At 38.1% G+C, this 13,231-nt stretch overlaps 1 protein-coding gene across 2 annotated transcripts in view; it reads right to left on the bottom strand.

Moving 5' to 3' along the window:
- CDH8 (cadherin 8) overlaps window positions 1–13,231 on the bottom strand; it is a 156,709-nt gene that overhangs the window by 57,959 nt on the left and 85,519 nt on the right. For both annotated transcript variants that reach the window (XR_005258253.1, XM_038148047.1), the window contains exons 5-7: window positions 10,886–11,053; window positions 6,957–7,144; window positions 4,011–4,264 (exon numbers count right to left, since the gene is read on the bottom strand). Coding sequence is in view for 1 of the 2 variants with exons in the window: in XM_038148047.1 (XP_038003975.1) it covers window positions 4,011–4,264; window positions 6,957–7,144; window positions 10,886–11,053 (610 nt within the window). In the remaining variant the exon portion in view is untranslated. The remainder of the gene's footprint in view (window positions 1–4,010; window positions 4,265–6,956; window positions 7,145–10,885; window positions 11,054–13,231) is intronic.

Below are 13,231 nucleotides of genomic sequence, written 5' to 3'. Positions count from 1 at the left end.
CCCTTAAGCAGCGTGCAACTAAGGACCAAAAAGAGCTTGTGTTGCTTATTTTAAAGCTGATGGATTAAAAAAAAATCATAGAATCACAGAATGTCCTAACCCACAAGGATCATTGAATTCCAACTCCTGGCTCTGCACAGGACAGCCCCAAAAATCCATCTATACAGCTGCTGGTAAACCCATGAGAGGCTTTGTGCCTTTAGACCAAGTGAGAGAAAGTTCAGACAATGCTTTATATTTTCTAAGCAAGCATTAAAAGCAAACTACTGGTGAATTGGTTAGAAATGAGGATAAACATTTTTTTTTCCTTTAAAAAAAAAAAAAAGTAATAGCATAGTTTGGGTTGGAAAGGACCCTAAAGATCATCTCATTCCAACCTCTGCCTTGGGCAGGGACACCTTCCCCTAAGACCACAAGCTTCTTTCCAGGCTGTATTTGATAATAGCTTTTCTAAATTCTTTAACATTTTATCCTTTGACTCAATTATCAGACTTCCCACATTCAGAGATATCCAAGTTTGATTTCATTTGTGGCACTGCAGTCCTCTGAATGCGTGGAGCCTTTATGTATCAGACTAATGCAAAGCAGACGTGGTATTGGGAGCACAGAAGGTGATTCATATTTTGTTTGTGCTGCCTGGGTTTTTATAACAAATGTACACAGTAGCTCTGTCTAAGCTAAATATTGATAGAACAGATATCTATTGAAAAAATGTAATTTCCTTGAAGTACAATTCATTGTTGCCTGCGAAAATTCTGTTTTGAAAGGAAAAAAAAAGGGATTTTAAAAAGGCCAGGCAACACTAACATTAAAACAGTCCATCACTTTTCGACCAGCTTGTTGTAATTTTTCAGATTTTTAGCTAAAGTTTGATATTTTTGGTATCATAGAAAATATGCATAAAATCTGCATCATATATACATGACACAATAACAGAATTAATACCTGAAATGTACATTCCAATCAATAAAACCAGTGCTTGAGTGTGTTTCTGTTAGAACCTGCCAGCTTCCTATTTTGTTCCGAACTGGAAAGAAAGGAATTGTCTTTCTGCTCCCTACTTGCTCCAACTAGTATTTTCCCTCTTTTAATAGTAGAAGTACTAACTTGAATATTTTTTTGTCATTAAAATATTTTTATGCAAAAAATGCAAGAGAAAAGAGAAGAATTTGAGCTTTCTAGAGCTCTCCCTGATAAATCCAAATTAAACAGGTAAGCAAGCAAGAGCAAAAAAGTTGCACAGAAAATTGTGCTCTGTATATTCCTTTATTAGCTATTAAGCCAATATAAGATTTAATATTTTCTAAAATAAAGTATTATATTATTTAAAGAAAATATATAAATCATACTAATCAATTTTTTTGATTAGTATTAGAATACCTTTTTTTTAATGTAATGAATTTTGGCCAGTTCTGTTTCATGTGTGCTAAATGTTTTTATATGACCTGATGAGCAATAACATTCTAATTCAGTTTCCAAACACAAAGTAGTTTTGTTTTTAAAAGTTTGAAGGTCTCTTGATTTATAAAATGATGAAAAAGTGGAAACTAGATAAGTCTTTTACTCAGATCCATTTTTTGGGCTTGGACAGAATAAAAAGGCTAAGCTTTAGAGCAGAGGTAGGTTTGTAAAAGGTCTGAATTATTAAGAGTTTGAGACAGGTGAGAAAAAAAAAAGCCAGGGCAGCAGAAGAAGAGTGGAAAAGCAGCCAAGGTAAAAGTGAAGCAGGGGTGGAGGCAGGCTGGGATGAGGAACAGAGGGGATGGGGAGGAGGAAGAGGAGCCAGGACCAAGCCAAGAGCAAGCAGAGCAGGGCAGAGGGAAGGAGCTGAGGTTCCATTGAAAGAGAGATTACTGTGGAGCTGGAACACAGGGAAGAGACTTGCTGTCACCATGGCTGCTCTCACACTCCTCTCAGAGGATATTTTTTGTCTTTTTCACAGACACCAGTGGGCAGCAGCAGAAAAATCAGGGATGGAGCCACTGCTTCAACTGTGACAGATGGGACCCTGCCGTTCTGTGGCATTCTTGTTCAGGAATCTGTGGTAGATGATGCTGTGGTTATCTGCTTTTGAAAGTCTGATTTAGAAATGAGAATCCTGAATCTCATTTAGAAATGAGAATCCAGAGGATATCCTGAGTGGGAAGGCACCACAAGGATTATTGAGTATTGGAATCTGAAATGCAGGGAATTCTCAGAACTTTGGGCCTGTAAGCCACAGCTTAGAATTAAACACAGGATTTGTTCTGAGACCTTGGAAAAAGCTTCCAAACTTAGGTGACAGAAGCGAGAATGTGGATTTATAGTTTAAAGCAGAGACACAATAAGCTAAGTTTAGGGTTTTAGACTTTAAGATACAGCAAAAACAAAAGTAGCTACAAAGGTAAACAAGGAGTTTAGAATGCAGTACAGTAGATTTGTGTGTCATAACATGATGAAAAAAGCTTACACTGTAGCATGGGTCTATAAGATGAAATATTTAAGGATTGGGTCAAAAAACTTAAATATCCTTCTTGGCAGTGTTTTATTGGTCAATAACTCCTTAAAAGGTCCTGTAACTAAAGGTCTTGTGACCTTCTGAACCACGCAGTGAAGATGTGAGCTGAACTCACCCTTCCTGCCTGTGTAGAAGATAAGAAAAATAAATCAAAACAAACCTCAAAGGTTTTTGGGTTTGTTTGTTTGTTTTTTTGGGGTTTTTTTGGATCATCAAAAAAACCCCTCAAAGGTCCCATCTCTAACTCATTCAAAACTCCTTCAAAAATCCCCATCATTAAGTCAGACTCCTGTCCCTGCCCAGACCCCCCAGCAATCCCCCCTGTGCATCCCTGGCAGCTCTGTCCAAAGCCTCCTGGAGCTCTGGCAGCCTCGGGGCTGTGCCCATTCCCTGGGAGCCTGGGCAGTGCCAGCCAGCAGCCTCTGGGGGAAGCAGAACCTTTCCCTGATCTCCAGCTGTTCCCTGGGTGGTGTCCCTGGCCCAGGGAGCAGAGATCAGAGCTGCCCCTCAGGAGGAAGTTGTAGGAAACTTAAAGATACTCTCCAACATCTTCACACATAAGTCCTAAAGCATCCAAACATGTTGGCAATTCCGAATTTCTAATTCTGAAGATCCTATACTATGATAGGCATCATGCAGAACCTCTGCATAAACGTTTTAAGTCCAGCTCTGCAACAAACCTGATGGAAGTGACAATGATTAGAAAATGATAGTGATAGAAAATGATGGATTATAACAGCTAACATCATCCTCCTGATGCTGCCTGCCCTAAATTCCCTGAGGCAGCAATGCACAGTGATGATTACTATTAAATTGACTCTCTCCACATATACTTTTGCTATGAATTTCACATTTTGGTGTTGGTTTTCCTAATGCCTTTAGCAGGCAGTACTACACAGAGCCGAATGTGCTTTGGAGCACTCACCTCAGCATGCAATCACTACCAAGGGGAAGGGGAACATGTGTGCTCATCAAGTTAGATAAAACCCACTGATCTGATCCAACCAGAATAAAAGATTTTGTTTAAATTAGATCAAAAAGGGAAAATATTATAGACTGAAGATGCAGAAGTCATATGGGCATAATCATCTCTGACTTTGTGTCTTTAAACCAGGAATGGGTTTAGACAAAGGAATACAAAATATGTTTTGACAACCTTACAACTGCATGGCACAAACTCAGTATTGTTAGTGCAGACACTACTGGATTATTTAAATTCACTGCAGAGATACACTCTGATGATTCAACCCCATCCAACCTCATTTCTCATAAAAACCACTCACATTTCTTATTTTCACTGCATTCCTCTCTTTCATAAGACAACTCCTATGGCAAGGCGTGTTTTGGGGACTTTGAAAATGATCTGAACTGATAAATCTAACATCATAAACCAAATCCTACCCAGGCATTTTCACAGAAACAAAACAGCATGAAAACAGCCACACAGTGAGTGAGGAAATCCACTTGGGATCAGACAGTGGCATTCCCAAAGAACCCTTGAAAGCAGCCCTACCTTATAGGGCTGGAAGACACGTCGGGATCATGGGCTGTCACCTGCCCCAGCACGGAGTTGAGAGCAGCATTTTCATGTACTTCCAGAAGGTAAGTGGGTGAGGAGAAGACTGGGGGCTCGTCAGCATCCTCCACCACGATCTTCACGGTTGCTGTGTCCTTGAAGGGGCCCCCGCTGAGGAAGCGAGGGTCAATGTGAATGTTGGCTGCCTCCACCTTCAGGGTGTAGGACTTTTTGGTCTCAAAGTCCAGTGGCTGTTGAGAAGGACAAAGATAAATGTCATTTGCTGACGGCCACAGAGAACAAGTGATTGCAATGCTGATGGATGGGAGTTATGTGCATTTTTAAGCACACGGAATGAGTTTTAATGCAGTCACTTCCCTCTCCCAGAAACCCAACCTCCAGATTTTCTAGGCACATACAGATATCTGTCTATTTACCAGCCTCAGAGAAAACAGCACTGTTTCCTTGTTTTTCACAAGAAATTTACTGAAATATTCCCTCTCATGAATTATACCATTACAATTACATATCAGACAAATACTACAAATTTGTTTGGGATGACACGAGTTGCATACCAATAATGCACTTCATCAGTGCTTTACTGGCTGGAGATAAGAAAATAAATTCAACAGGCTCCACAAAGAATAAATATTTTATTACTTCCAGAACAATGTGAGAAATGCAAAGAACTAGAAATTATTATTTGTTGGACAGGAGAGGCAAAATGTAGAGCTAATCATATGAGAAGGTACTTCAATATTCTTGCACTACAAGTACCTCTGTATTTCAGTTTATAGGAGTAAATGAGGTAGACATCTCTCAGGAATTTCTTAAAACTGTAGCAATTTCTACTTCTGTATCATTTCTCTTTTTTTTTTCCCACAGATAGAATCACAAAACAAATTACTTTATTCTATCAATATACCTGCCATGTTACCACTGTTTTTACTATTTTACAGTCCTATATTAACTCATAAAAGATGAAAACTCAATGGATTTAAGGGACTGAAACACCAAATAAACCTCAAATCTGTGACACTTTTGAGTGTTAGACTTTTTCATTAAGGGAGATTCAAGTTTGTGTCGTGAAGCACATCAGTATATTCACTTCATAATTCTCTTGTGTCTCACAACGATTCAAATTTCAAAGATGCAAATTGCCAAGCATTGGAAAGATATTAAGATTTGCATTATAATGTCTGAGGGATAAAAAGAAGAGGACATAGACACTCTGAATCTGTAATGCAAATACCAGCAAGAGCACAAACAGGAATCCTCAGGAAGTCTGTCAAAGACTTCAATGTGTATATCTTGAAATTCTGTGGATTTTTTTCAGGTATGAATCAAACTCTAATGGGATTTGCTCTTTCTCACAAATTCTAGTAAACACAAGAAAATCTTGCTTCTTTTGCAGCTCTTAAATTAGTATGCTTTTGAAATTATGAATGGGGATTTATAAATCAGCATATTCACAATTTGCCAATCATGGCTCCTGTAGCACTTTTTCAATTGCTTTTCATATGCTTTACAGAAATGACAGCACCCCAATACATTTAGTCATGCCTAATCAGAATATCATATTGAAAATTTACTCAGCATTGTCTAAAGCCCATGATTTTATGCTGAAGAAAATCTGTTGGTGAGCAGTACCCTCCATACATCATCTACTGGAGTAGAACCAAAATTATTATTGCTGTCAAAATGAAAATATGAAACAACATTATGGTGGAGATTCAGTTATGAAATAAAGCCAAGGGAACTAGGGCAAAAGGCTAATTGCCTCAGCTTACAGGAGAGGCCACAGCATACAATAAATAACAGTAAGGAAGAGCTGGGATGTATATCATAATTTTCTCTTTAGAAAAACAAATATAAATTTAGATAAATATACATCAGTTTGTTATAAAGCTACAGTGCTGACCTAGTCAATGAGAAAGAGAAAACACAAAGTTTTGACAGGCGATCTGCCTGACCTCTTTAATGACAGGTACAAGTGGAATATTAATTACCTGTGCTCATTGGATTCACCTTTCCTCACTGGAATATCGTGGTTTGGGTTTTGTTTACTTTTGTTTTTTATAAACAAAGACTCATTTAGAGTGATCTGTGCTATGCAGTTAAAACCCTCTGCCACTGCTATAAATTATATTAATATCTTTTTTCAGAACACAGCACGAGGAACAGCTTTTTCTCTTTCCCCAGAAAATAGTGACAATTAAATCTGCAATTAATGTTGCCTTGGCTTTATTAGATGAGTTTTCTTCTATGCTGCCTCTCCCCATATTTCTGCAGATAATTGGGTGGTGTTTTTGTTGTGTACACGCAAATACCTCACCACACCTCAAGACTGTACAAGAATAGAAAAGGAAACATGGTTTTCTTTAGGGCCCAAATTTGGCTCTTCTCATGTGAAACTACCAATCTCCTTGATAAAATTCACTGAAATCCCTGTTCATTGAGTGAAGACAGTTCAACATGATAAAAAGGTAGAAGACTAAGCTCTCACATATCAGGTAATTTAATTAATGCACTGTGGTTTATTTTCTCTGAACAGCTACACAGGAAATCAAATAATTGAGAGAAGCTATTTGTTGAATACTCCGCCAACATTTTACAGAAGTTTAAACCACCACCAAAGTGGAATTTAATCTACTCTTCTCCTTTGGAACCAAGGAAGCGAAACCTGCATGATGTGACCACATGGGAGCCTGGATAAGATTAACAGTTCCAGCACCCATGGATGTCTCTCCAGTGGTCAATTTTGTCAATGAAAATTCAGAGGAACATGGCCAGTCCACCCCTTTTCATCACTCCACTGGCTTGACACCTCATCCGTAGATGAAAGAATCCCTGGAAATCCAGCATCTTCTCACAGAGCCAAGTCTGGCTGGGTAATTACATGTACAATGAACAATTTATGTTTATAACAGAGATATGATTTACCTTTCTCACTCTGATAATGCCATCCTGAGTTTGGGCATCCGTAGTAATCTCAAATACATCCATTCCATCTCCTTCAATAATATCATAGGATGATTTAGCATTTTCTCCAATATCCAGGTCATTTGCTTTCACCCTTCCTATTGGTTCACCAAGAGCAACATCTTCCATTACTGAGAAGTGATAGAGACCTTACAAACAAGAGGAAAAGACTAAACATTACAGCTGGTCCCAATGTCCCCTGTGTGCTCTTCAATATTTACACGTCCCCAACATCAACTCTTGAGGTGTGCAGCTGATCCAAGCCCCATTTACACAAGTTATTGACTGAAAGCAGCACAGTGTGGTCCTCACACAAGAATATTCACTTTACTGTAGCTGAGTGTCCTTTCCATTCCAGTAGTTCCCCCCTTCTGCCTTGCAGGGATGTTTTGTGTTGGCAAACACAAATATTGAGCTCCTTTCAACATTGCAGAACTTACCTTTTTATACAGGTATTTTATTGACAAGGAGTTACAATTCAACCAAGAAATCTTGGCTTTTACTCTACAAAATATTGGTCTAATTCTTTAAAAATCTATTGTGTAAATACTTACATAACTTCAAATATTTTCTACATAACTTTAAATATTTACTACTTTTTAAAATGTAGTTTCATTTTGTTTGTTTAAACCCTTCCACCTCCCTTTCGTGGTAGGAAGCAAATAAGGAAACTTTCAAGGAAGCTCCCAATTTTAATTTTTTTTACTGGAAACAATAACTTTTCCCAGTAATCGTTACTGTGTTTGCTATTTGTTGCTGTCACACTGAAATCCATTTGAAATTGCTATTCAAACTGTCAACATTTTATTTTTTGTTATGCCTGCTTCAAACCTTTTAAGCTAAAAAGCATCAAAAATCTATTTAGGTATATTATTTTAGGTAGAATTTTTTTAAAGGCAAAACCCAAAATACCCATTTTCTTTTGTATCTCCCTGCTCTTAACAGTACTCTAAAAAACCAGAAGATAAACATTTTATACCCAAAATTCCTTCTAGAGTCCCTATATTTCTATCTCTTTATAATTTACTCCTATTGAAGTTAAGGTTAATACATGAGCTAATCAAACAAAATGCTGCTCAGGAGTTAAAATAAGCAAAAAGAACTCAAGGATAATAGAAGAGACTATTAAAACAGTTTTTGACACAGGATTCTGGCCTTGTTCTTCTCTGTCCTCCCTGTTGTTCTAAGACAATCTTTTAAGTGCAGGTAATAGTTTTCCAAAAACAATGTTCTGGAGTTGTTGCTTTACCTGTTTTAGGTGATTGCAGTATCACCAGTTGAAAATAGAAAGGAGACTGAGGAATTCACAAATACATGTATTAGCTACACAATGAATCCCAAAGTGACTTGTTTTTAATGTTCCTAGGCTAAATTATTACACATAATTCGGAGATCATCAAGATTCCTCAGAATATCCATAATGGCTCAAAAACAATGAGCAGCCAAAGCAATGAAGTGCCTTGGGAGATTAAATTATGCATTCATCATTTACACTGCTGTCCACACTTTGTGGTTTGAATCTCCAGGCACAGCTGATTGCATTGTTAAGTTGAAATTTTGCTCTCAGATTTATTAAAATAGTTTACAAAATATTAAGAGAAAATTAAAATTGATGATGCAGCTTACTCTTTTACACAAATTCCTCTCCAGAATTATGAATTGTGTCGTAGTGCTGAGCTGACCAGAATATCCACACTGGGCACCTTTGAAAGCCCCGGGTTTCCACAGCAGCGCACAGTTCCTCTCATTACAATTCTGTGGTAAACTGCCAGGTTAAAAACTTCAGTGACTTATAAAACGCCTCTAAAATTATTTCAGAGAGATCACAGAAGTAGTGAAAGTTCATCTTTTTCATTTCTAAAACCCAGGAGGCTAACGCTCTGAAATCAAACCATAAATATACATTTCTGTCCTGCCTGGAAACAATAACCCGATAGAGCACCCTGTTTCCCGAGCTCATTACCATTTATTGTGCAAGCAGCATGTATTACATCTTATGAATTTCGATTTCATTCTGGCTGGGCTTATTGTAAGTTTGATCCTTTCTTATTTTCCTTTCCAGGCAAATACAAACTGTGCTTCGACAGTGTGAAAAAAAAAAAAAGTCAGACTTGCTCAGCTCTTGTCCAAGGGCAGAGTCGTGGCTAATCTGTGGTGCTGGGCAGCCAGCTCAGAATGCTGCCTTTTATAAGGCAGAATTTGTAATAACAACCAGATCCAATGTTACTGTGGCTCATCATTAAAGCAATAAATACATAATACCCAGTGATAAAACAAGCAGGGTTTTTTCCTAATGAATTTGCATAATGGTCAGTGGTTATTCCTAGGGGGAAGCTCAAATCCTGCAGGAGCTGTAACAGCTTCAGAGGCAGCACCTTCCTTGCTGCTGCAGGAAAACTCATCCAGGAGCAAATGCATTCCAGGGATAAGGATGCAGCCTTGCTGGTGCCCCCAGTCAGTGTGTCACTGTGTCCAAAAGCACTGGGAAAGGCCAGTTCCACCCCCACATGCGGTGCTCCTGGGCTGCCCCCAGTTTGGACCAGCTGTGCTGCTGATTTTCAGGGCACATTTTTGCCATACTGGCAGCCAAAGGCTTTCTGAGGCAGTGCTGTACAATATAAAAGCCAGGTAAGCTGGCAAAGGCAGGTCTGTGCTCCCTGAGCTGGAGCCACAGGACACTGCAGGTATAAAAGAGACATCCTTCTGCAGGCTGGTGATAGAGTTCATCTGTAGATATTGCATTGTTAGGGAGATTCTTGGAAAACACTAACACAGGGAAAGGCAATGCAAATACAGGACACAAAGTAAAAAAATTATGCATTTCCTGCTTTATGAAAGAAAACCTTTTATTGTGCAGAGTGCTTATCTGTTAAAAACCACTAAGATGAGGTAATAAAATATATATTTGGAAAATAAGCTTTTGCCTCTGCTTATTTGTATTAGATTTCTCTCTCTCCATCTCTACGGACATTTTCTACAGGCTACAGAAGCAGATTTATCATATGCTGAGCAGTAGGACAAACCCATTTTACTCTGTGTCCTCAGAAGAGGGCAAAAGTGAAGTTGAAATCATCCATAGATGGAAAAAAATTAACTTTATGCTGGGTCCCTGAGCACCTTGTTAGAAAATCATACTTCTAGGAAAACAAAAATGATGCAAAATCTAGATGCAGCCTCAAAAAACTTTTAACTTTAATTTTCCAGAACAAGCTGGATAAAATGCTAAGTTTCTAATAGTGTATTAGGTTGCACCAGCTCCAAATAAAATCAATCCAGTCATTATGCTTTTCTTCCTCTTTTTTTTTCTTTTTTGTCTTCATCTTGGAAATAGACTACAAAGCTTGCAGAGAATCTCAGCAGGATGCCAAATCATTTTAACCTAGCTCAGCAAGATACCCATTGGAACCACAGTAGAAAATATGGATTTTGAATTAAAGATCAACAATTATCTAGATTCAGACTTATCTCCTTTGTTTTCTTCAGTATTGCCTAATTAGTCAAGGCTTTTATTCCTTTTATCTGCTCTATGTGTCTTTTACTGGTGGTGTCACTTGTCTGCATGAGATGGAAGCAACAAAGCACACAGAAGCAACTGCACTGAGAGGAAATAAGTATGTTTTCAGCAGTGTCCAGGCCCTTTTTGGTGGATGTAAGAGGGGTAAAAAGGAAGGCAGAGATCTGTACACTGTTGTGGATGTAACTCCTTCTTTCCTAAGCTCTTAATCAGGCAGAGGATGATTAACCTTCTCTAGTCTCAACTACGTCTTTTAAATTACATTAAAAACCCAGGCAATAGGAAGATTAAAAAACTACTTGATTAAAAAAAAAAAAGAAATGAAAAACACAATAGCTTCTCCCATAGGAGCACACACACATATAATGGCACTTACTCTGTGCAAACTTAGGAGGATTGTCATTCACATCACTGAGGGTAATTGTCACTGTTGTAGTTCCAGAGAGTCCACCCATATGTCCTCCCATGTCCTTTGCTTGGATGACCACAAAATATTCTTCTTTGGCTTCTCTGTCCATGTTGGGAAGAGCTGTTTTAATTATAGCTACAATAATGGGGGGGAGGAAACAATCAGGTACAGACACAAATTCAGTTTGCAGCTGTTTTTATGGATATATGCATATGATATATGCATAAATATTGGTATACAAAAAATGTCAAAGGCACAGTTAGGTCATCTCTTAATACAAATTATTAAAAAGAATTTGAGATTTTGAAAAAATTGCACTAGAGGTCACTTACCTTGATTTAATAGAAGTGCACTGAAACTGTGGTTCAAAACTCAAGAATTAATCATAGCTCTGATACATATTTCTTTTTCATTTTATTCCTGACAATCTTCTTGGTTTCTGCCCTACCTCCCACAGAAATCCATCTTTTCCCACAGAATTCCCAAACAGAAGACAACCACATAGAAAGCTGACTCTGTGAACACTGTTAACCACATCTGTTCAGATTGTTTGAAATAATCTTAACCCAAACCCGTTGTTTAATCTGCTCCTGTGAATATTGCAGGCCACAGTTCTTCTCTTAAGTCTTAAACTGGGTGCCTAAACTTGAACAGGAGAAAGACAGACTCCTCTCACTGCTAAGGGGGGTCACCTGTGGAACAATGACCTCAGGAAGCTGCCATCACCTGCTTTATCAGGTTAGAAGCTTTTAAACCTACAGAAGTTCAATGATCTGCTGTATACCAAAATATAAAATGCCAGTGGGCTGAAGGAAATCTCAACAATGGAGAGTTTGGTTAATTCTGAGGCCAGATCCACTGTAAACTCCTATAGATTTCATGGACATGTAAAAGAAGAAATAATCAAATAACTTTTCTTTCCAAAAATTTTCCTCCTGTAATGTGCTATTACATTCACAATATGTATTGAAAGTGTAATACTAAATGTTTAAAAGTAAATTTAAACAGTGCTCATTGCAGTTCAGTAAAGTCCACCATAATTATAAGATCATAATGGTCTAAAGAAGCCCTACAAAACCTAGGGAAAATAATTCAAAATGTGCCATTGAAGTATGGTGCTTTTTAAAAATCCATTTAAAAAAATCCATTAAAAAAGAAATAATGTTTCCTTGCAGACACTGACAGTAACTCAACAAATCTTTGGCTTAGTTTTGTTTTCTTTGTTGGGATTGGAATAGCTGTGGAGGCTTCAGCCATCTCTTACTCTTTTGTCTGGCACAGGTTCTACTAACCAAGCTTTTTAGAAATGACACTCTGGCTGAAATGCTGAGATTACCTATTCAGGTAGAATTAAAAAAAATAGTCTTTTTGCATTAATAGAGATGCCTTTTAGTAAATTCTAAAATTTTCAAATGAAAAAGAAAATGCTAATATTTATGAAATATCCATTTTTCTTTAACAATCTAATACTAAGAACCTGATCAGACCTTCTTTTTATGGCTGAGGACCATGCTAAGAGCAAGGGTGTGTAAGGCATTTATAATAAAGCAATACACTTCCTCCATAAACCACCAAATATAACATGAGAGCTGACTTGGAACCCACACTCTTGTAATTTTTTTCCACACAATATTTTTGGTTGTTGCCTCACATATTTTATAATTCTGCAGGAAAATGAAATCTCTGCCTCTGCAGCAGCCAAGGCAGAGAAGTCTCTTATTCCCAAGGAATTTAGGGCCACAGGAGGGCTGGGGTTGGAAAGGACCTCTGGAGATCAGCAGGTCCAGCCTCTCTGCCAGGGAAGGTCATCTGCAGCAGGTGACACAGGAACATGAGCAGAGAGACAGGAAAACTCTCAATTAGTGAGTTTTTATTCCAGCACAGGCAATAAAGAGCCCAGAGTAACAGGGGTTTGGAGCTTCAAGGCCAATGGCCCAGCAGGTGAAAGTGCCTCAGGAGGGAACCCACATTATTCTGCCACACACTGAAGAAAATGCTTGGGTTAAGTTTTCTGAGTGAAAGCAGGGGAACAACAAACCCCATTTATCAGATTTGATAGGTGCAAAATACAGTCAGTGAAAGAGTAGGGTCATTTCCTCCATGGCAGCCTGGATAAGGAAAGTAAATGATGCTTAATTCTAAAAGCATCTGACAGTTGTGGCTGGTTTGGACTGACTGGGTTACTACTGATGAATAATAATGATGTATTCTGCAAATAAGTCTATTGTTATAAGTGAAATGACTCATAAAATGCATTCTAATGCAAACCTAGGCTACCAGAATTTGGTTCATATTCATTTTTTTCACTAATAT

This window comes from Motacilla alba, chromosome 11 (genome assembly GCF_015832195.1).
Source record: "Motacilla alba alba isolate MOTALB_02 chromosome 11, Motacilla_alba_V1.0_pri, whole genome shotgun sequence".
NCBI lineage: Eukaryota > Metazoa > Chordata > Aves > Passeriformes > Motacillidae > Motacilla > Motacilla alba.
Note: the sequence above shows the minus strand (reverse complement) of the source record. Positions and strands in the feature narration are given on the sequence as shown.